The sequence below is a fragment of the Vanacampus margaritifer genome, chromosome 8, assembly GCF_051991255.1.
Source record: "Vanacampus margaritifer isolate UIUO_Vmar chromosome 8, RoL_Vmar_1.0, whole genome shotgun sequence".
Lineage (NCBI taxonomy): Eukaryota > Metazoa > Chordata > Actinopteri > Syngnathiformes > Syngnathidae > Vanacampus > Vanacampus margaritifer.
Genome location: NC_135439.1, coordinates 15967908 through 15989921, shown reverse-complemented (window position 1 = coordinate 15989921; position 22014 = coordinate 15967908). Strand labels below are relative to the sequence as shown.

Below are 22014 nucleotides of genomic sequence, written 5' to 3'. Positions count from 1 at the left end.
GCATGGACGTAAATTTAATTTCAAACTGCAAATTTCATAAAGTTTAGAAGTGTTGACCCCCCTTTAAAATAAAATGACAGCAAACTGGGTATTTTTATTTATTTATTTGTGCTCAGTAAAAACTGTATCTGATATGAGGTAAATTAAGAACTGCACATTTTTACTTAACATGGAAAAGAAATGCTCCATGTCACATTAATCATCATAATAAAGACGACAACTTTTATAAACTCTAATGAATAAGAATCAGTGGAAAGTATCTACTGCTACATATTTGCAATATCTATACATATGAATTCTGTGTGACCTGCCTTAAGACCGTTGCTCTTCAAATAAAGTGTGTTGACACACTTTAAAACACACCACTTAAAAGTCATTTTCCAGTATTTGATTAGGCAGTGTGTATAAAGAATAAAAGTGCAAATATTTCTGGCATCTTACTCCCTGAAGTTTTTTTTTGAAACCGATTATCAAAATAAGTATCAAGTATCAAAATACAAACACATCATGGGCAACGTCATTATCCTGGTCACATGATCGTGATGACGTATCTGGTGCGTTAACGACAGCCGCCTTCGTTCATTTGATTGGGAGTTTACTGATGTAATAAGCACAAAAAAATGCGCTCTTCTATCGCCAAATACTGTGCCAATTCTGGCAGAGTGAAAGTGAGCCGGATGTTACCATCCATGTTAGGGACCGTCCACAGCTTACATTTCCAGAGTGACCAACGTCAATGGTGACTTGGCTGATCATTTGAGCCTCTGTAACACGCAACTTGCAGACGGCCCCTGACGTCTACCCGTTATGGGCGGCTGGCTGTATGCGTCGTCCTTATAGAGCCACAGTTTAATCTTCATTTTCGGCTGGATACAAATCTTTGGCGAGTACCCCGTGGCTTTACTGTTTTTGAAGAAGTGCTTCTTTGCTAGATGGCGGGGGTGTCAAACATACGGCCCGCGGTCCGGATCAGGCCCGCAAAGGGGTTTAATCCGGCCCGCAAGACGATTTTGTTAAATAAAAGAAAATGAGTAATGTCGGACTAATTAACTCATTTACTGCCATTGATGGCTATAAACGTCAAAAATTAATTTTAACTATTTGTATTAGTTTAACATTTTTTCCACTTTTGTTGAAAATCTAGATTTTCTTTATTGTACATTTAGTTTTGTACATAAAATTTTCTTTCTTTAAAAAAAGGAATTCATTCACTGCCGTAGACAGCTATAAACGTCAAAAATTCATTTGAACTATTTCTATTAGTTAAATTTTTTTTTACCACTTTTGTTAGCAAGAGTATGAAAACCTAGAATAGTTTTATTGTACATTTAGAACATATAGAATTTGTGATTAATCGTGAGTTCACTAGTGAAGTCATGTGCATACAATTAAAAAATGTAATCGCCTCTTGCCCCTAATTTTAAATAATCTTTTTTTTTTTTAAATGAATTTATGGCAATGAATGAGTTAATCAGCCTGCCACAAATAAAGCATATAAATTCGTAATTTCATAAGCAATCCTCAGATGAGCAATGCAACTTCTACACATTATCTCATTATTTTACACGCAACTTAAAGTTAGTTTGTTTAAAAAAATAAAAAATAAAATAAAACATAGCCCAACATAAATCAAACAAACACATGCTGAATACGACACACATTCAACTACACTTATGACAAGGATTTAACGTCCTTATAACTTCATTAACGGCACCAAATGCATTCTGCAAAATAGGTAGCTATAACACGCCCGGAACTCATACGGGCAAAGAGTTGCCGCGTCCATTTGCATTCGTGTTATTGTTTTGGGACAATATATTTAAAGTTGCGCCCTGCAATTTACGGCTGGCCCGCAAATGTAGAAAATCGACGTATAATTGACGGCAATTGTTTTGAAATTATATACCATGATTTTACCGATCCAGCCCACATGGTAATATATTTTCCTCCATGTGGCCACTGAGCTAATATGAGTTTGACACCCGTGCTATGGGGCGTAATTCCACCTTTGATGTTCGCCATGGCACACAATAATTCCTCTTTGTAGTCATTGGCAGCCATGTTTGCAGCACGCGATACGTCACGATGATCACGTGACTGTCCAAAATGGCCGATACTGTACTCATTGCAAAAATATTCCTAAATACTATAAAATCATAATCTCTCAACATGAATTGACAATATTTTTCAGAGAAGAGTTAAAATTAACTTAACCATTTCACAGACTAGCTGGTTAGTTTAGTGTGTTCCTTTAAACAAAAAATAGACCGGTACTACACTGTGCCACTCATTGCAGTCAATAACACTAATAGATTATAGTCTGACAAAAATATTTGTGTTTTTTTTTTGTGTGGGGTGGGGGGGCTTCAAACTCCCTTGTACAATAATAAGAGAATTAAGACTATTGTGTGTGTGTGTGTGTGTGTGGGGGGGGGGCTTCAAACTCCCATGTACAATAATAAGAGAATTGAGACTATCTTAAAAACAATTAGGAGAGTATAGATGTAGAGATACTGCATGCACTATAAAAACAATCACAGCCAAAGCAGGGAACAAATATTAAAATTCATAATTCAGGGTGGAGCCAACATCCTCACAAACGTTGCTGACCCTGAGCTTCAGTTCTCGTCATCAAACCCATATCAGTGCTGGGCCACAATGAACGCGAACGTCTTGGTGCCTTACAAAAAGCAAAACAAATACAAACCTTGCATACTCCTCCCTTTGGGGAGTTTTTGGAAAAGGAGGCACACCAACAACAAAATGAAAAAGCAGCAGGTTTAGAAAGGGAACTAATGAATCCCATTGATGATGTCCTTGTGCAGCAGCTCCTCTTTGTGGTTGTGCGTGGTAGGCATCACCTCTTCATCCCGCAGTCGGGCATTCTTGCGGATTTCTTCCAGGGAGTAATTCTGCAGGAGGCATCCGTTCTCAAACACAGTCACCAGCAGATCCTTAACATCCCACACAAAACAGGACTTCAGTATCAACATATTCAAAGTGGATTAAAATATTCTAATAACAAAGATACTATGTAGTTGTAGGAACTATCTACAACAAATTCCAAAATCATTTGAAAAATGGACAACATTGGCCTTTTCTATTTAAAACGCTTATTTGGAAAGAACTAAAAGGTTTTCTGTTGAAATTTTGACAGAACCTGAACCCGCCCCCTTGTTATATAAAAGGGCACTGCAAATGTGCCTTGAGGTACCTTATTGAAGTACATGAGAAGAATAATTTACAGTACAGTAATAGAAACACTAAGCTGCCAGCCTATAGAAATTCCTTTCCTGAAAAATTTATGTGAATTTTCATATTTTTTAAATTCTGTCAGGAACTTGTAAGAACGCTAGAGATAGACCCAGGCCGATTATCGGCGCCGATATTGGGCATTTTGACGAATATCGGTATCGGCCTTTTTAAAAGATATAAAGGTAAATCTAAAACCGTTTTAATCTCAGGGAGCTATTTATTTAAATTTTCAATTAACTTTATAAGAGATGCTACTGACCCTGGGAACCTTTTGAACTATTTATTTTAGTTTGACATTAAAACAAAGATAAGTGAACGTTTAAGATTTTTACATTTTGGGAAATAAAATATTTACTGTAGATAACTATAGAGAGCTATGGCTTGCTTAAGTTTCCATTTAACTTTTTAAGACGCACTGATAACCTTGGGAGCTCCGTGAACGTTTTTTGTTACACGTAAAAAGTGTTTTAGATAGAAAAAAAAACCCATCTATATTTTGAAAAGTCTGAAAAATTGTTCCATAAACATGCAATCTATGATTTTTTTTTTTAAAAACTATTTTATTTTAAATATCCAAAATGAGGTAGCGTTAGTAGTTTTACATCCTGGCAAACAGTAACCACAATTACACAATTCAACATATTGTATACAGAATGTTACATTCAAACCACTTTTTGCAGGGAATAGGGACCAAGCCCTGCCGTCAATAGTAAAAATTCGAGAGTAATTGATACCCCATCAAAAAGGTTGGTATTTGCCTACAGGTGCCACAAGATGGTGACAAAGCACTATTTGTGTCTAAATGAAACTCCTCAATGCAATTCAACATACAATACATTCTTGCCACCAGATAGCGCCAAAGAAACATTGCTAAAGCCGTGAATAGATTAGTTTTCCCGAATCAAATACATTATTCGCTAAATAGGCGAATGTGCGAAGGATAAACTGCAAATTTGGAGTTTATTTGATTGTCTTTATGAGTAGAGTTGTTAATAGACAGTATGATGATGTCACAAGTCGGGATGTTCGATACCACTTTTTTCAGACCGTACAAGTACTCAATTTGAGTAGTCACCGATACCAATCCGAAGTACAGGTACTTTTAATACATAGAATTTCCCCAAAAAAACAATGACCGATAATTTTAAATAAAGACCTGTGTGTCCCAATGTAGCATTTTTCCTAAGATTGCATGAAATTAATGGCAATTTCCTATTCTACTAATTTCTCGTTCCTGATCATGAAATGGTCACAAGACTACCGATACCTTGAAATAAAGCCAGGTATGAGCCCGTTATGATACCTGGTACGCGCCCGTCCCTAATTATAAGCTCGGTCTGACCTCCTCAGGTTTGCCGGCTCCCCTTTCGACTGTCTCCAAGAGCCCATCAGAGTTCCTTCTCAGTGACAGACGGCCTCTCTTTGACACCTTGGATGGATCCGTCACCGGCTGCTTGTATACGTCCATCTGTGATGTGAGAGAGAGACAATGGAATAGTTCTTTTTGACAGAAAACAGATTTCAGCACAGCATACCGACTGTGCTCACTATAAAGCACAAGCACAGAGTTTGAAATATTTTTTAAGCCTCAGTCGTATCACTAATATAATTTTTTTTTGTTGAACACCATTTAGGTCACATTAATGGTAGACAAACCCTTGAAATTAATCTTGTTGCACACAATTTGTCTCACTTAACACGCACTTTTTATTTTTTGACTGGTAAAAAGTCAGAAAACCATTTTATTTACATCAAATAAAATAACTAGATACAGTATATTTGTTATTTATTTAATTTTAACATTTCTTTAACTCCAAATATCTTTCATCACTCAGCGGAAGTAACGATAACTCATTCACTCACAACAATTTTAACTTTTTCACCCCCTTTACTCCCGGCTGTTTTATGGGATTTTGAACATGGAACCTACCAAAAGAAAGAATAGAGTCTCTTCTTTCATCAGGAAAAAAAAAGTATATTTCTATCTGTTTTCGTTTTGTAGCAATTAGCATTAGAATATAGCTACGTCTCATCATTATTCACAAATCTGTTTAGAACTGTGAGTAAAAGAGCTTTTTTTTCTCAACATGGCCCTGGTTGATCTCTTTTGCTCTGCTGCCACCTGCTGGCCGTTTGTGTAATAACTACCATTTCCTCAACTGTTCTTTGCAGTTGAGGCTGCATCTTAAGCCTTCTGTAGGCTCTAGCATAACAAAACATTAAAAAAAAAAGTTTTGAAATGTCAGAGAAAGAGACGTAAACATCTAAACATTACATGTTGTACTTAATGTTTATCGGCGTTTTTCTTTTTTGTTCTTTTTAAAATCTTGATAGTGTATTTTCCCCCCCGATGCATTTTAATTTTCACTTGGGTGAGACTGTTTAGTAATAAATTGTTTAAATATATCCATTTCTCCATCTTCTGATTGGAGATTGAATATCCTTTTTTTTTTATCCCCAATTTTTGGATTGCATAAAGGGTTTACAGAGGACTTTCTCTCAGAAACCAACCTATTCCTTCCAAATTGATACAGTCAGCAGGCAAACATGACAACGGGGAATAGAATGCGCAATAGAGTTCCTGACAGTGCTATGTATTGGTATGTGATGTAACTCTGGGCTAATGCAATACGGTCACACATAATAAGTTGTCTGTTTCCTTCCCGACTTCAGTCCAGCATAGGTCAAAACTTGTTGTTCTTTATACTCCACGTCTGAATGATGCTTTAAAACATTTTGACACTGTTGCATGTAAATTTTTGTGAAGTTTCTTTTGATCTTGTACCGCTGCAAACACTTTTATGGCAGTGATCCACACGTGCGGGGCATGTATGTCTCCAAATGCATCTTACGGTGCACTACACAGGAAATACATTTCAGTTCATCCATAGTTATCATTTTGGTCATAATTTCATTATATTACCTTGGTTTTATTATATATTGATTGTTTTGGTATTATATTAAACTTAAAGCAATGTATTTTCTAAAAGCTTCATTTTTATAATAATTTTTTTTCTTTCTGAAACTACTGGCTCATTTGCGTCACACTGATTTCAACAGGGCTGGGTGATAATTGTACTGCAATTTGTTTTGTTTTTTAAATCCCTAAGCTGTTTTAATCGAAGCATGTCAAAGACAAGTTAAATTTTAGACCTTTAAAAAAATAAAAAAAAATATTTAGACCTTTTTCAGACCATTATGACAAAAATTTTAGACCAACTTCGAGAACAAAAACTATTTTCATTTCCGGCTGTCAAAAAGCGCACACGGCGCACACGCATGTTTATTTTCTTAGAATGGACGGAGCGGATGTACATTTTAAGGCTTGGGTAAATAAAATGTTAGACCTAGGATGAAAATATGGGTGTTTTTTAATTTTAATTTAAAATGTAAGTTTCTGAATTTTAGACTTTAAGCCTTTTTTAGACACAGCAGGAACCCTGTAAGAAAAAAAAAATGCATTTCTTATTTAACAGGGAAAATTGGATTTTGCTTTGTTTCCATTTAACAATTATTTCTAATTTAAGTCTTTTTTAAATCATAAACCACGACCACCAGTGTTTATATAGCCAAAGGTCTCATAAAGGCTCAAACGTATTGTGTAGGGTCAGCCAGTTCTGAGTAATTTGTTATTCATATCAAATAGATAGATTAATAGGTAGATAAAACTGTGCAAACCCTGTGACCTCAATTCTACTCACCCCCTTGCCATTCGTCTCCACATAGCTGCACTTGAAGGCACAACTGAGTGTGTCTCTGTTGAGCTTCTGAAGCAAAGAACTGCCGCAGCCAAAGAAAACGTTCTCTGCACTCCAGCCTTCATCACTCAGCTTGTGAAGAATCTGCAGAAAATGTACAGAATGGTGACATACAATTCATGGAGCACAACACTGTCAACGTTATCACTATTATAGAAATATTTCCAGAAAACTTTATTAGAGATAGTCTACTGTCACCAGTATTTTATTTTTACCCAAAAAGTAGAAAGGTAAAAGAGTTGAAACTGCACAAATGTACGCACAATCTGTAGGTACAAAATCTAAACGTCGCTTAATGGCACAAAAATGCTATGAATCGTCACCTAAATTCATATGTCAACTTCAACCTCTGAAAATATCAAAACAATTGCCACACAGTATTTTGGATTTTATGGGCACTAAGCCTTTTTTTCACCATACAGTGCGCTCATAGGTTTCTATACCCATAGAGTAGGGCTGCTCGATTATGAAGAACATTTTAATCACGATTTTTGTTGTTATAATTAAAATCACGATTAAGACGATCATTAGTTTTTTTGGTCCAAAACAAGATAATGTTTAAACGTAAAAAATATTAAGACAAATAAACATTCTTTAAAACACTATAATTATGCAAGTTCCTTTCGGACGAAACAATTTATTAAATTAGCTATTTTAAAACTTTAAGAGGTGCAAATGTATAAATTTAAACAACTCAAAATTAGTATTAATAAACTTTTTTTTTTTTGGTAATTACACTGATTTTGTAACTGTGGAGTGTAATAATTGAAATTGTAATTTCATTTTGATTAATTACACAGCCCTATCATACGGTGTGTAAATTTTTAAGCACAACTATAGAACTTTCTCCATTCAAAGTAGTTCTTTATTTACCGATTTGTCTAAAACAAATGGACAATATTGAAAATGCAAGCGAGTTTCATTATCCTGATAAAAGTGAAAAATGGGCCGTCCTGGCATGATAGTTCCTTTAAAGACTCTAAATTGCCTATCAGTGTGAATTTGTGTTTGTCTTTATGTGCCCTACAAGTGGCTCGTGGCCAGTTCAGGGTGTGCCTGCCTCTTGTCCAAAGTCAGCTGGGATAGGCTCCAGCACACCCACAAGGCACAACCTAAGTCAATAGAAGCAGTCCAGAAAATGGATGGATGGAAGACTTTCTTGAGATGTCCCGTGTCTATATATTTCACAAGAAATTTGGCTACTTTGGCTTAATAATGTGGAACAACCACTTTAACTAATTTTCCTTTAATAATTAGGCTCATCTGGAAGACAGGAGTAACATTATTGAAAAACAAACTTCCCCCAAAAAACAATACCAAAACAGTCATTTTTCATTGATCATATATGCATCATTTTTTAAGAAAAAAAGAAGAAGATATGTTTGTTGAGCCGTTTTCCAAAATATCAAATTTGGACCCTAAAAGGTATAGATAAAATATACAACACATTGACACAATATAACACTGAAGCATCACTACCTCATCAACTGAATTGAGGTCGATGCCATCTCCTTGAATTATTCGCAGGTATGAAGGCAGCACCTTGTATCCCACAGAGTTCAGTACACATCCAAAACACTCTTCCAGAATCTTGATGACCTAGAAGACACATTATTTATAGTTAAAAATCATTCATATATCTGAAATGTGAGCTGTTGTAGGTTAAATAATCCTTGTTCCAATAGAAACAAAACGACATAGTCCTTCAAAAACACTAATCAAAAGATCAGCTATAACTGACGAGCATTGCGACAGATTTCCCCAAAAATGTTATTGCTTACTTTGGGTGGAAGGGCCAATGCAACCGGAGTAAAACGCAGCAAGAATTTTGAAAATTGGTTGATGGGTCCCAGGGAAATTGAGTGTTTTTGTGTGTGGGGAAAAAAATAGCATTCTTGGGGAAAGTATTTATGTGATAACTGTTTAACAAACAAAAAAACATCTTCAAATTAGAGTAAAACAGTACAACTTATTTAAAATTATTTTTCAATGTATGCCCTGGACCCTTTGATTTCGGTGATCAGTGATCCCTGATTGGCTGACAAGTTTCAGCCAATGTTATGCCTGTACGGGGCCACTTTCAAAGAGTCCTGCAAGTTGATGCGTCAAAATTCATGTGACGTTTCAAATGCCATGCAACTTAACATAACATAAACAATTCAATGTCCTGTCCTTTACAACTCATTATTTGTCGTAATTGTTCAATTTTATGAGCTAAGACGATGTCAGCTGCCATGTGTATTTTTTTGGCTACAACAAAAGCACATGATCAGAACTCAGTCGCAATTAGGAGTGTCCGAGTGGTAAGGCCCATCTTTCGCATAGCACGTGAAGGCAAAGGTAAATCTGTCTCCATCCTGCCTTTTCATTTTATAAACAATGTTCCATTAACCACCAACGAATCCTCACATTAGACTATAACTAAGCTACGTGTATTTCTCGTAAATTTCTGAGTTTTTTTTTCGGAATGGAATATCAACCCCCTGAAAAAATGAAAAAATAAATACTTAATACGCCGTCGTACATTTAAATAAGGACATTTCATAAAATAAAAACTAGCAATTAAATCGATACAAAGACCCTACAAAGGTGAAATACGTATGACTGTGTCTGACTGAATCCGGCTCTCTTATTTACCTCTATAAGAGTTTCTGCGGGGTCTCCAGAGTCAGGCCGGATAACGAGACACGAGTCCTGGCCGCGTTCCATGACTCGCTCCTTCAGCTTGTCTCCCCAGATATGTTTGCACGCGTTGAAGATGTCATAGCTGTCACTGACCACAGAAACTGGTCCAGATGAGAACTCGTCCAGCACTCGCTCAAATGCATCCTTCTCTCTACTTTTCCCCCAGGAGATGATAGTACTGGAAGAAAAGGGAGAGCATTTTGCCCGGATTTTAGATAGCCTTAACATTAACATTTGGAGATGATTTGAGAAGTATTACACTTTAAGACAATCCAGAATATTTTTAGTTTATATATATATATATATATATATATATATATATATATATATATATATATATATATATATATATATATATATATATATATATATATACAATTATTGAATTGTGAAAATATTTTCATCTCATCCTTGCTGATGTCAATGTTTATGCATCACTTAAGTGATTATAACACGCGTTACTTTCATTAATAAAATAAATCATTTGACCAGTAACTGCCTCTGCAAAATTGACTTTATTATTAAATTTAATACTTGTTGAGTTTTTATCATGATCTTGACATTTAAGAAGAATTGATGTACCATAATTAATCGATATGGGTTTGAAATGAAGTTAATCAAATCGAATTGGGAGAAATCTTTTGAATCAAAATCTAATCAATTGATTAATTAATAATTAGTAGGAGGAATCAACTAGTAATTATATGATGGATCATGTCAAAACAGTGAACACGCTCATGAGCTAATTCAGAAGTGAGCGTACATTGGACTTTGCGGATTACAGTGGACCTCCGCATATTTGTACTAGCATTCATTAATCACCTATTTATGGACTGGAAAAAATCTGAAATTTGTGAAAAAATACTTTCTACAGTAGGTATTATAATTTTTGTACTGTAGAGTCTCTTTAATTGAGACAATGAACGGTTACTGTCACATGTAGTAGCATTTCTTTCAAAGAACGATAATGTCAGCTGTAAACATGTCAAAATAGCTGACTGTGCAAAAAAGCCTTTTTCCCACCCACACTTGTTATTACAAGTGGGTAGGAGGACGTTCCGTCTATAGACAATTGCTCACACGATCACAGATGCAGCAGTATTGGAGCCAGAGAAGTGTACCATGTTTGTGCTTACACTCATCAACTGTCCACGCCCAAGCCTGTGTAGACAACAGCAATATTGTGACATCGCGATATTAAAACAAAAATATATCGTCGTCGTCATGTCACGATATCAAAAGCAGCAAATCTGTTAAAAAAGTCGGTTTGATTTCCATTTGAGCAATTCTAGCATCCTCTGGTGTCTAGTTTTTTTTAGTGCAGTTTAATTTTCACAAGGCATGTTTTGGTTCTTTGTTTAAAATCCACGCTAATTGTCAGATGAAGGGGAACGTAATATGCTTGTGAAGCAAGTCAATATGTGGAGGAACTCAACGTGTGCTTGCAATAGCAAGTAAGTGCCTCAATGTATATATTTTATTTATATATTTATAATATTCAGCATTGCTGTAATGTACAAAAGCACAATATTGTGCGTGTGTGTGTTTTTAGTATGAGCTCTTTTTTTTCCAATATTGTGACCTTTTTTGTATCGCCAACCTCCCCACAATATCTTGATAATTATCGTATCATGACATTCATATCGTGATAATATCGTATGGTGATGTTTGGATATCGTTACATCTCTTGTGGATACTGTACATTTATTACTTTATTTCTCACACTGATGGAAAATAAATACTGGATCAAAGTTGTTGTATTGACAGAGGTGTGTGGTACATAAAAAGAGAAGTTACATTGCGATAAAGCTTTTCAAAATAAAAAACACATAAGAGGGCCCTGCGTGTGTCCATGTTTTGTAATACACAGGCTGCAAACAGCAGTTATCAAGTTATGGATGTGGTTTTGTACCTATGCTCAGCAGCTGGAATGGAGAAACCAGCCATTGGGCATCCGTAGTATCGCTGAGCCATTAGTAGGCCTGCTACTGTGTCCGTACTGCAGAAGTTCACCAGATGAGCAGCTCCACCTAAAGCTGCAGACTGGATAGATCAAGAAGAAATAATTATTTATCTGGCTCTTTAAATAGTATGTCGATCTAAAAAGGCACGGGTCGATATTACTGTAGATTTTGACTGTATGATAAACGTGAGCAAAAATATCGCGATGTCACGGTATCACAGTATTTAAATTACAGCTCTAAAATGTCAGTTGACAAGCAAAGACATGACTTCAAACTCCGCCCCTCCACACCCCAACGAAACTGTGGAGTGTGAGGGTCCGCACACTCTACTATAAAGGGAAGATAAAAGCTGACAGGTGCAGTCAGAGTAAAACAGTTGTAACAATCGCAGTGTGGCGCCGCGCCACAGGGTGGCGCTTCTTTGCTTTTGTGTAGCGTGTAGTTTGTGTCGACTTTTTCGTTTTCGTGGGGGAATGTTTTTGATGCCGTACAGGCCTCCAATAATTGTAACACGTGGTGGCGCCGAGCTCATTGTTTTATTTCCTTTTGTTTTAATAAAGTGAATCCGTGGATTGTTAATCTTCTGAAGCTATCCCGTTTTTTCGCTGACCCGCTGCGCTATCCATGGCTAATCGGCCCGCGCACGTTACACAGTCAGGGCTCTTCGTACTCATCTGGGCATTGGAGCATGCATGATGTAGAAAAAGCTTTAACTTTACTTTTTTTAAATGACACAATGCACCTTTAAACAAAGTATAGAATATTTGGTACATTAAGAAACGTGTACCATGCTAAGTTTAAATAAGTTTGACATTCTTTCTTGTGTTTTAACTCTTCTTAGCAAGTCAGTGTCCCATCACTGGCGAGCTATTTTTAGAACAGACCCAAGGTTACTCATGTTGTCCTTGGGGACACAGTTGCACACCTACACATGTACATTAATTAATTAATTTATAGGACAATAAGCGTCTTCCCTTATCCCCACCTTTCTCCCTTCTCCCCTCTTCGCGCACGACTGTATGTGCAATCGCTGTAGAAGGAGAAGAAAGTGAATTGAAGGCAAATTAACTTCAAATTGGCTTGTTTACCCAACTCACAAGAAGAGCTCATTACCGGTGACAGACAGTATTAGCGGTTATTTAAACAGGTAAATCGTCAAACCGGTTATCGGCCCATGTCTAGATCTACATTACTTAAAAACATTTTTTTTTCATCTGTCCTGTTCTTTCGGTTGTATTGGGAATGTTACATGACATTGATTTAGGAGATGGAGAGGGAATGAGAGGGCACAGAAAGTAGAGAGACTGAGATAAAGTGTGTGTCACAATGTTTGTTGCCTTATGTGTTGCTCAGTTATTGTTGAGGGGCAGAGGTGGCAAATCCAGGTCCAGAAAGTAAAAACCCTGCCACAATTTGGCTTTAGCCACTGATGCTAGCTACTATCTAGCTCCGTAAAAGTTAAACAGACACCATGGGAGCTAGCTAGGCAGCTAGCTAGCTAGCACCTTAGACTAAAGCCAAACTGTGGCAGGGTTTTTACTTTCTGCACCTGGATTTGCCACCCGTGTTGAAGGGACAGAACAACAAGCTGCCAGGCCCGAGGAGTGAGCAGACCCAAACCCAGGCCTCTGGGCACTTCTACAACCGCCAAGACCAGGTCAGATTCAAGGCAAAGACAACCACATGCTCAAATCATAGCAAAGAAGCGAGCAGCACTAAAAACTTGACAAATGTGTTCAAGTCTTTATAGCACAAACCAGTAACATAAAACCAATGACAAAAATAATTGCTGACCTCCTGTGAGGAGACTCCTCTGTAGCCAAAGTCATGCAATTTCAGCTCAAGACCCTCAAGGCTTCCTAAAGTGGCCTTCAGGTGTTTGGCGAGGATCTTCTTAAACTCTCTGGATACGGTAGCCACAGTGATGGGATACCACATCTGGACCAACATGGTCTAGAGCCAAAATTGAGAGGGTGTCATCAAACAGGATCGTTACGGGACAGATGAAAGCAGACAGCAAGGGTTTATATCTCAATAATAAGTATGTAAGATTCAAATCATGCCCCACGGCAGGGGTCACCAACCTTGTTGAAACGGAGCGCTACTTCTTGGGTATTGAATAATGCGAAGGGCTACCAGTACTTCTAAAAGAACAAGTTTGTTTGTATTAACTATAAGGATAGGTTATTAACTCATTCACTGCCATTGACGGCTATAGACGTCAAAAATTCATTTGAACTATTCATATTAGTTTAAAACTTTTTTCCACTTTTGTTAACAAGAGTATGAAAACCTAGGGAAAAAATTATAGTACATTTAGAACAGATATAAAATGTGTGATTAATCGTGAGTTAACTATTGAAGTCATGTGATTAATTACAATTGAAAAGTTTAATCGCCTGACGCCCCTAATTTTTAATAATCTTTTCTTAAAAAAAAAAAAAGATTATTAAAAAAAATTCTAGGTTTTCATACTCTTGTTAACAAAAGTGAAAAAAAAAGTTAAACTAATAGAAATAGTTTAAATGAATTTCTGACGTTTGTAGGCGTCAATGGCAGTGAATGAGTTAATAATACGTGAAGAGCCTGATCATGTTAATGATTTTTCACAATAATTACCATCAGGTGAGAAACAAAACTACATAATATTCAACATTTTATCATTAATTTTTTAAATTTTATTTATTGTGTTTTTGTAAATGTATATATATATGGTAAATAAAGATGATTTGAATTTTATTTCTACACACTTTTTCAAATCTTTACATTTTCAAATGATCAGTTCTTCGACAGTCCTAGGAAATCACAATCTGACGACTCCTCATCTGACTACCTGTTGGTGACTCCTGACAGAAGGCAAATTTTGTTAGCATCATTTACCTCAACGTAGTTAGTGAGCCAGTAGAAGCTTGGGTCTGTATTTTCCACAGTGAACAGCACATTGCCTCTGGTTATGATCTTGCCCTCAGGCACAGCTTTTATCCGGATAGGAAGACGGCCATCGTGTTTCTGACAGAAAAGTAACGCATTTAACATGTTGAGAGCCCAAATCAGAATATACACCACCCACCCGCAACATTATGGCCACTTGCACAATCTCCAATTCAAGACCATTAAGCCTTTACAAAGACAATGCATAGTTTTGACAAAGATGGTGAGATACAGTTGGCACTAATCGAACAACAGTTTTTGAAGTATCTCGCAGAGAAATTGTACAGTACAATTCTTACCAATACTGTTTTCCTTACGTAGCTAACTGAGGTTACAAATAACTGCAGACTACAACTACAACATATACATTCTATTTGTTCTAGAAAAAAAAGGAGCATAAATATATTTGTAAATGCAAATTATGTTTACAGTTCTTGAATTGGATATCATTATACTGTTCATATATATATATATATATATATATATATATATATATATATATATATATATATGTGTGTGTGTGCCTTTATTTGGAGCGCTGTTCATGTTGTACCCGGTTTGGCAACTGAGGGGCAGTGTGGTTCCACGCGGTCTTATACACTGTTAAATTGTAGCCACAGAGTGTAGAAGGAAAAAGTCACGATCAAGTTATTAAATAAAAGTTTTATTTTTTCAGCGTGGAGCCGTTCTTTTGAGTGATAAAAGTGCCGCGAGTAGCGCGCTAATTAGAATTAGCGAGTCTGGAGAAGATCATTACAATTCCTTGCACATCTATAGATTGAAGCAAAAATCATTGCCAATCAAATCATTTTGAATCAAAATCCTTCTTCTTCGAACATGTCTCTGCTTCTATGGGTTTTCTCCAGGTACTCGGGCTTCCTCCCAAATTCCCAAAATATGCATATTGGTTCGCCGAAGAGTCTAAATGGGCCCTATGCATGGCAATGCATTAAGTATTTCCGAAGGAATGGTCCGCTGGCATAAATAACAGATTCTGCTGTCAATATGTTACAAGCTACTGGGACACGATCAGATTGAATAATAACCTGTGGTTGAATGTGTGATAGCCTGGTGTTCTGTAAAAAGGACATTCAATGATTTGGTGCTAAAACTTTTTGAGGTCTTAATGGCATATAAAAAAAATTATATTTCTCAAAGGTGCGGAGATTGTCAACTCAGTTTTGAGTTTCAACACATTTTCCATTGGAAAAAAAAATATTTTGAAGGATTACAATTGGAATAGTTTCCCGTTTTCAGACCTATTTTCAAATTATTACAGGCATTAATCTAATGCATTTTTTTCTTCTTAAATAAATGCATTATCACTGAGGAACATTGCTTTTTGAATTTCTATTCTCACTCATTTCCTTTGTATTGGAATATCTCGACACAGAATATTCTAAATCTTCAAATACCTCAAGAAGCTTTCGCCAGCCTTCTTCATCAAATACAGACTGTTTGAAGTGCAACTGGTAGAAGAGCTTTGCTTCTTGAATCTTCTCCTCTGTAATCACTCGTCCTGTAGAAAAACTATTGATTACTACAACACCAATCACATGAAGACCATAGAAATGGCCAGCAGCAATGACCTTCACTAAATATTCATCAAACATGAATTACACATTGTTTGAGTGTTTTTTGGAAGTAAATGCACCTGTGAGATACTTCTTCAACAAATATTGGAGACCAAAAAACACCACTTCGCTGAAGTGGGAGCCCTTCTTGCGACGACATTCAAAGTAGGAGTAGATTTTGCTGACATTGGGAGGATATTGTTTGTAGTGTGTGATCTGCGAAAGAAACAAACAACAAAGTGAACACTGTGTCTGGACCACAGTCTTAATAAGCCTATTTACGTTTCTAATCACCTAACTGCATAGAGTGGTCATTCATCACTTGGTAATCACGCCATGTGCATTACATAACAGCAAAGTCATAAGTTAGAAACAAGAGGATTTTCTACTTAGCAGGCATGTACTGTACAGTTAATAAACCGCAACATCTCTCTTTGTGTCTCTGCAGCACTAATTGAATAATCAGCAGCAACAACCACTTGATCAACCAATGAAGGACACATTCCATACATTTTGACTCACCATTCCATACTACTTTGCTTTTCCCTTCCAAAAGTTGGCATTGGCATGTTAGCTTTTGTGCAAGGAGTAGGAAAACTAAAACAGGAATGAGGATAGATCGATTTCCAATTTCCATCCATCCATCTATCCATCCCTGTTGAAGCTAAAAAACCCAGACTTCCCTCTCCCCAGCCACTTCGTCTAGCTCCACCAGGTGGATCCCAAGGTATTCCCAGGCCAGCCGGGAGACTGTCCCTGGTGTTTCCTCATGGTGGGACAAGCAGCTGTGTAGTCCAGGGTATACACGGGTATAGGGACTATACCCACTTCTTTTTCAGTCAGGATTGATTGAGTATACCCACTTCTAAATCCGCCCTGATGCACACAATTCAGCCATGGCCTACCCTCCTCTGCCTCTAATTGGCTGGTGCCCCCTGACTACACTGATTAGATTGGCTATCTTTTGGCATGAGGACTGATGAGCCAATCGGAGGCAGAGTAGGGCGGGCCATGTCGAGGAAATCAGTCCTTCAAATGCTCCCCCAAGCCACAATGGTGACCCAGAAATTTAGCTCAGGTGAACTGATTTGCCCTCGTACACGGGATAGTTGATCGGCGACGTGGGTTCAATTCCCGGGGTGGACGCTGCCGTTACACATTAATACTACATGCTCTAGTTAAGTTTTACAGTAGCTATAGGCTGGTACTTGATTTTTAAGTACCGGTAAATTTACATCACAAGAATGGGGACAAATAGTTTTAAGATTCCGCACAAAACAATACTGAAGTCTTACTAGACTGTTTTCCACTATTTTTGTTCATTGTTCACTAAATATTGTAATTTGCTTTATAACATATCCCTTATGTTTGCTTCATGATAAATACACTTAACATTATTTCAGACTGCTTGTGTTACCAAACTGTTCTTAACAAGTCATGATAATTTTATTATTGTGAGCAAGTACAAATGACGGATTTTTAATTCTTACAAGTCACCGATTCTAAAAGAGGACATTTTCCTGGACTACTTAAAAAAATAAAAGGTGAAAATTGGGAGTATACACCACTGGGGACAAGCCAGGAACACCTCATCAGAGAGGTGTCCAGGAGGCATCCAAACCAGATGCCCGAGCCACCTCAGCTGGCTCCTCACAATGTGGAGGAGCAGCGGTTCTAGCCACGACCCACAGGTGTTGTGACCATAGGTGAGGGCAGGAACGTAGATCGACCAGTAAATCAAGAGCTTTGCCCTTCGGCTCGGCTCCGTTTTCACCACAACGATACAGAGTCGATTACATTGGTCATTATTACATTATTGGTCTGCATCAAAAAATAATAAAATATTTTCTAGATCAGTTTTTAGCACTGAAGATAGTAGTACAATTCATTTTGCCCCATGTGCCCCATTTTTTCTGTTAAACGCTATGTAATTTTTTAATTTTTTTTTTTTGGGGGGGGGGGGGGGGTCGTTTCAGTAGGCTACTCTGTAGTGCACTGGCCCAGCCACACAGCTTGAAGTGTACTACTAACTTTTGAGCTAGATTCCGAAAACAATACCTGAGCTGTCAAGGGATTCATTAAACATACTGTATATTATTAGACCACTCTAAGAGAAGATTTCACCTCTCTTTGCTGCAAGGATCATTATTATTATTATTATTATTATTATTATTATTATTATTATTATTAGGGATGCATGATAATATCGGTGGCCGATAATTATCGGCAATTGTCGACCAATTTGACATCATACATATAAACCAGATAATAAAGAAATCTGCCGATAATAAAAGACATGCCACGTTGGCCCATCTGCTGTGGTTGTGGTTCAAGTTGTGCCCAACTCCTCAGCCCCTCCCCTCTCCTATGGTAGTGTCACGTATTTGTGATGTCATAATGCGCGCAACCTCGTGTGCACAAAAGATGCATCATGGCCTGGCGACGTGACAGTTGCCAGTGTGGGCTTTCTTTAATGTGTCTCCCTAAAATGTTACCCTCACAGTTTTTTGTTGCATTTTTAAAACATGACTATTTTGTTTTGTTACGCCTCTAGTAGGACTCGAAAGCATATTTGTATTCAAGTTAATTTTGCAAACAATTATCGGCTTACATATCATTATCGACTTCGGCACTTACTAAATTTTTGGTTTATCGTAGCGGTTGAAAATAGCATTATCGTGCAGCCTTAATTATTATTATCATTACTTTTTCCCATTATTATTATTTGTAATTACTTTTCCTCGCGGGCAGTGGCTTTAAAACAGGTGCACACTTATCAGGAGCTTTTAAGGAACTACTAAAGGTACGTTTTATCCTCTACAGGTTGTAGCCTCAACAAAGCTCAGTGGCAATCTGTTATATTATGCATCCTAGACTTTTGAGTTCTCTTGTGCAGAAAATTAATATCAGATACAAATTTCAACTATTGGCCTTCTTGACTAATAATAATCAGTATCAGTATGTTAAATATTCATGAAATCTAAATCCATGTGGTAGTTGAAGCTTAAAAAAGCCAACTATTAAACATCCTGACCTTTGCCATTTAACAACACCACAACTTAAAATGACATGTAACTGTGAGATCTGACATTACCTTGACTGAACATACACTCAAGCCTGAAATTATTCATACCCCCTGCATATTTTGATATTAAATTTTCTTGTATTCAACCAGCATATTTTTTCCTGGATTGATTTGGAAATGACACAGGTGTCTCCCAGAAGATGATAGGATGTTAAACAAGAGGCATCGCTGCGGGGAAAATATTTATCAGCTTTTATATACATTTGAACAAAAAGTGGCACGTCCCAAATTAGTCATACATCATCCATTCGTCTTTAGTTCCCTCCACAGATTTTCAACTGAAATCAAGTCATGACTGTCCGGGCCATTGCAACACACATTTTTTGTCCGCGAATCATTTCTTAACCACCTTTTCTGTGTGTTTGGGCATTTTGTCATGCTAAAATGTCCACAAATTTGTACATTTGCTGGGGGGTATAAATAATATTGGGCTTGACTGTATATATTGTGCATTATACAAACACAACATACCACTCAACACTGCTCACTCAAGCAATCAGACAACACTTTATTTTGGTAGCTTAAGGAAAACGGCCAGCATATATATTTGTTTAAAATAGATTATGATAAAAAACATCAACTTTCCAACAATTGAAATGGTCCTAATCAGAGCTTCCCCATTAGCCCCCATTAGTTTTCAATGAAATGGTAGTAGTCGGCCTACCCATAATGCACCGCGCTGCCGAGATGCGCACTTCGCATATTATCCGAACTGCTTTTCCTCACGAGGGTCACAGGCTTGCTGGTGCCTATCCTTTTGAAATTAGAACAAAGTGGAAGACCCTATTTTGATAAAACAGATAGTAATTGATTGTGGAGGTTTCACGCTGCTGCTTTAGTGAAATCCCTGCAAGGAATAAATACTACTGTATATAGAGTTTGTCCCCAAGCCACACAATCTGTCGAAAAGCTTTATCAAAGCCTGCTTTTTACAATTCTGACATGTCAAAGGTATTTATTTTTTTATTAGAGCAAGAGCCTCAAGTAATTTTACTGCCCTAATATATGTAGTGCTGTTGTGCTTGTCATATTCCATCATAATACCATAACATTTTAATCTCAAGCAGTTTGAGACAGCTGGGGTCAAAGGTCATACTAGTTTTTCTCATAAAATACACAAGTTTATGATTTAGCATTCATTTGTATTTAATATTTATCTTATATTTAAGATACAACATCACAGAATCAGGAAAGTACTAAATACTAAAAATACATATGTGCAAAACACCGAGTATACACCGAGTTTAACCTGTTGTACTAAATATTAGCTTTAATCTGCCGATGGCTATAAATCACCCTTTAAAGGGCATCAACTGCTAAATGTATCACATTTATGACTTGTTTTATTACTTATTAACGACTCTAAACAGTATTGAGATTTGCCTATTTCAACAACAACCGTGGTCTAATGACTCTAAAAGTACAGTGGTCTTGGCCTGTAGTTAGCAATAATACCTGTCAATTCTACTCACTGTGCGTTCGTTATTCTACAGTTGTAGCCCTAAACGGCCCATTAACCAGAAACGTTTTCGTCAAATCAACGTTTCACTTGAGTTCATTTGAAGCGTTTCAAAGAACAGTACAACGCCTAAAACATAATAGAGATTGCAAAGTAAAATACCGATTCACTGACCTTATACGAATCCGTCGCAAGCAATAAATTAAAGTCGTGAGCTGCCATTGTTGTGATGAATGAATGAATCGACGTAAATGGCACTTCAGTGTCAGTGCCCTCGACACGGACCGATTATCTGATGTTATAACCCACCATTTTCAAATTTCAGCATTGGGAGTCGAATGGGAGGAATCTCAAACAGAAGATTTCCCCAAACGTAACCGACTCCTAGGAGAAGTCATTTTGTGTGTAAAGGGGCGGTGCTCCGTGCGCATTGGCCACGCGCAATTTCTCCGTCCTATGACCTGATACGTCATGGGGCGTTCAAAGACACTGGGGGTTAAATAAATTTAGAACACGGCAGACAATCACGATCACTGTACCACGGCACGGGCAAATAGAAGGGGTTCCCGAAGCGTCTCGTTGTAGTGTTTATTTATTTCGCTAACCGTCTTTTACTATTTATCATATTGTAATACACGCACGCCAACGCCCGACCACACGCACACTGTTTCACTCAATCTGGGCTGGAGCTGCGCACTTTGTCGCACTCGAGTGGCCACCGTCCGAAATTGCATCTATACGTTATTCAAAACCGACAAGCTCATCAATAACGAAGCATTGTCGACTTAATTGTCTAATTATACGGTATAGTTGTTGTTTTTGTTTAATTATTATTTTTGTATTAATTTTGTCTTTATATTTTGTTTCGTTGAATGCCAGAGGTCGAAGACATAATGGGAAACGCAAAGCCAATTGTTCCTGTATGCAAAGTGATGTAAAACTGACCTTTTCTTATTACTTTTGCTTACTTGTTTACTCGTTTTTTTTCAATAGTTATTTATTTACTTACTTGCTTCTTACATACCTGCTTCTTTACTTTCTTCTTGACTTAATTACTTTCATGCTTTTTATACTATGTTTGGTGGTGAATAACATTTAATTTCTATATAGGCCTACCGTAAGTGTTTTCTCTCTCTTTTTTTTGTACTAGGAGCACAGGGGCCCCTAACAGTGGCTCCTCCAGTGCCTGACACTAGTTGTTATCTGCATTCTGCAGGAAATTTGGGCGTGACGGGCCTGTTCTCATTAAGCCAAATATGATGCACTGCCTTCAGCTCCTGGTAGAGTAAAGAGAAGCTTGTGA

General features: G+C 37.2%; 1 protein-coding gene across 2 annotated transcripts; it reads right to left on the bottom strand.

Moving 5' to 3' along the window:
• Positions 1 to 89: 89 nt before the first annotated feature.
• On the bottom strand, positions 90 to 21146 carry nampt2 (nicotinamide phosphoribosyltransferase 2). Of its 2 annotated transcripts, none has more exons than XM_077574012.1 (11): positions 20886 to 21146; positions 16248 to 16383; positions 16009 to 16112; positions 14543 to 14671; positions 13457 to 13615; positions 11611 to 11741; positions 9651 to 9876; positions 8493 to 8612; positions 6957 to 7097; positions 4598 to 4723; positions 90 to 2954 (listed from the first exon to the last, which is right to left on the bottom strand). In XM_077574012.1, the coding sequence occupies exons 1-11, from the start codon at positions 20931 to 20933 to the stop codon at positions 2793 to 2795; spliced, it is 1482 nt and encodes a 493-aa protein (XP_077430138.1). In that variant the 5' UTR covers positions 20934 to 21146; the 3' UTR covers positions 90 to 2792. The 2 variants fall into 2 exon arrangements, with proteins under 2 accessions (XP_077430138.1, XP_077430139.1); XM_077574013.1 differs by having other exon boundaries at positions 21021 to 21118.
• Positions 21147 to 22014: the final 868 nt, after the last annotated feature.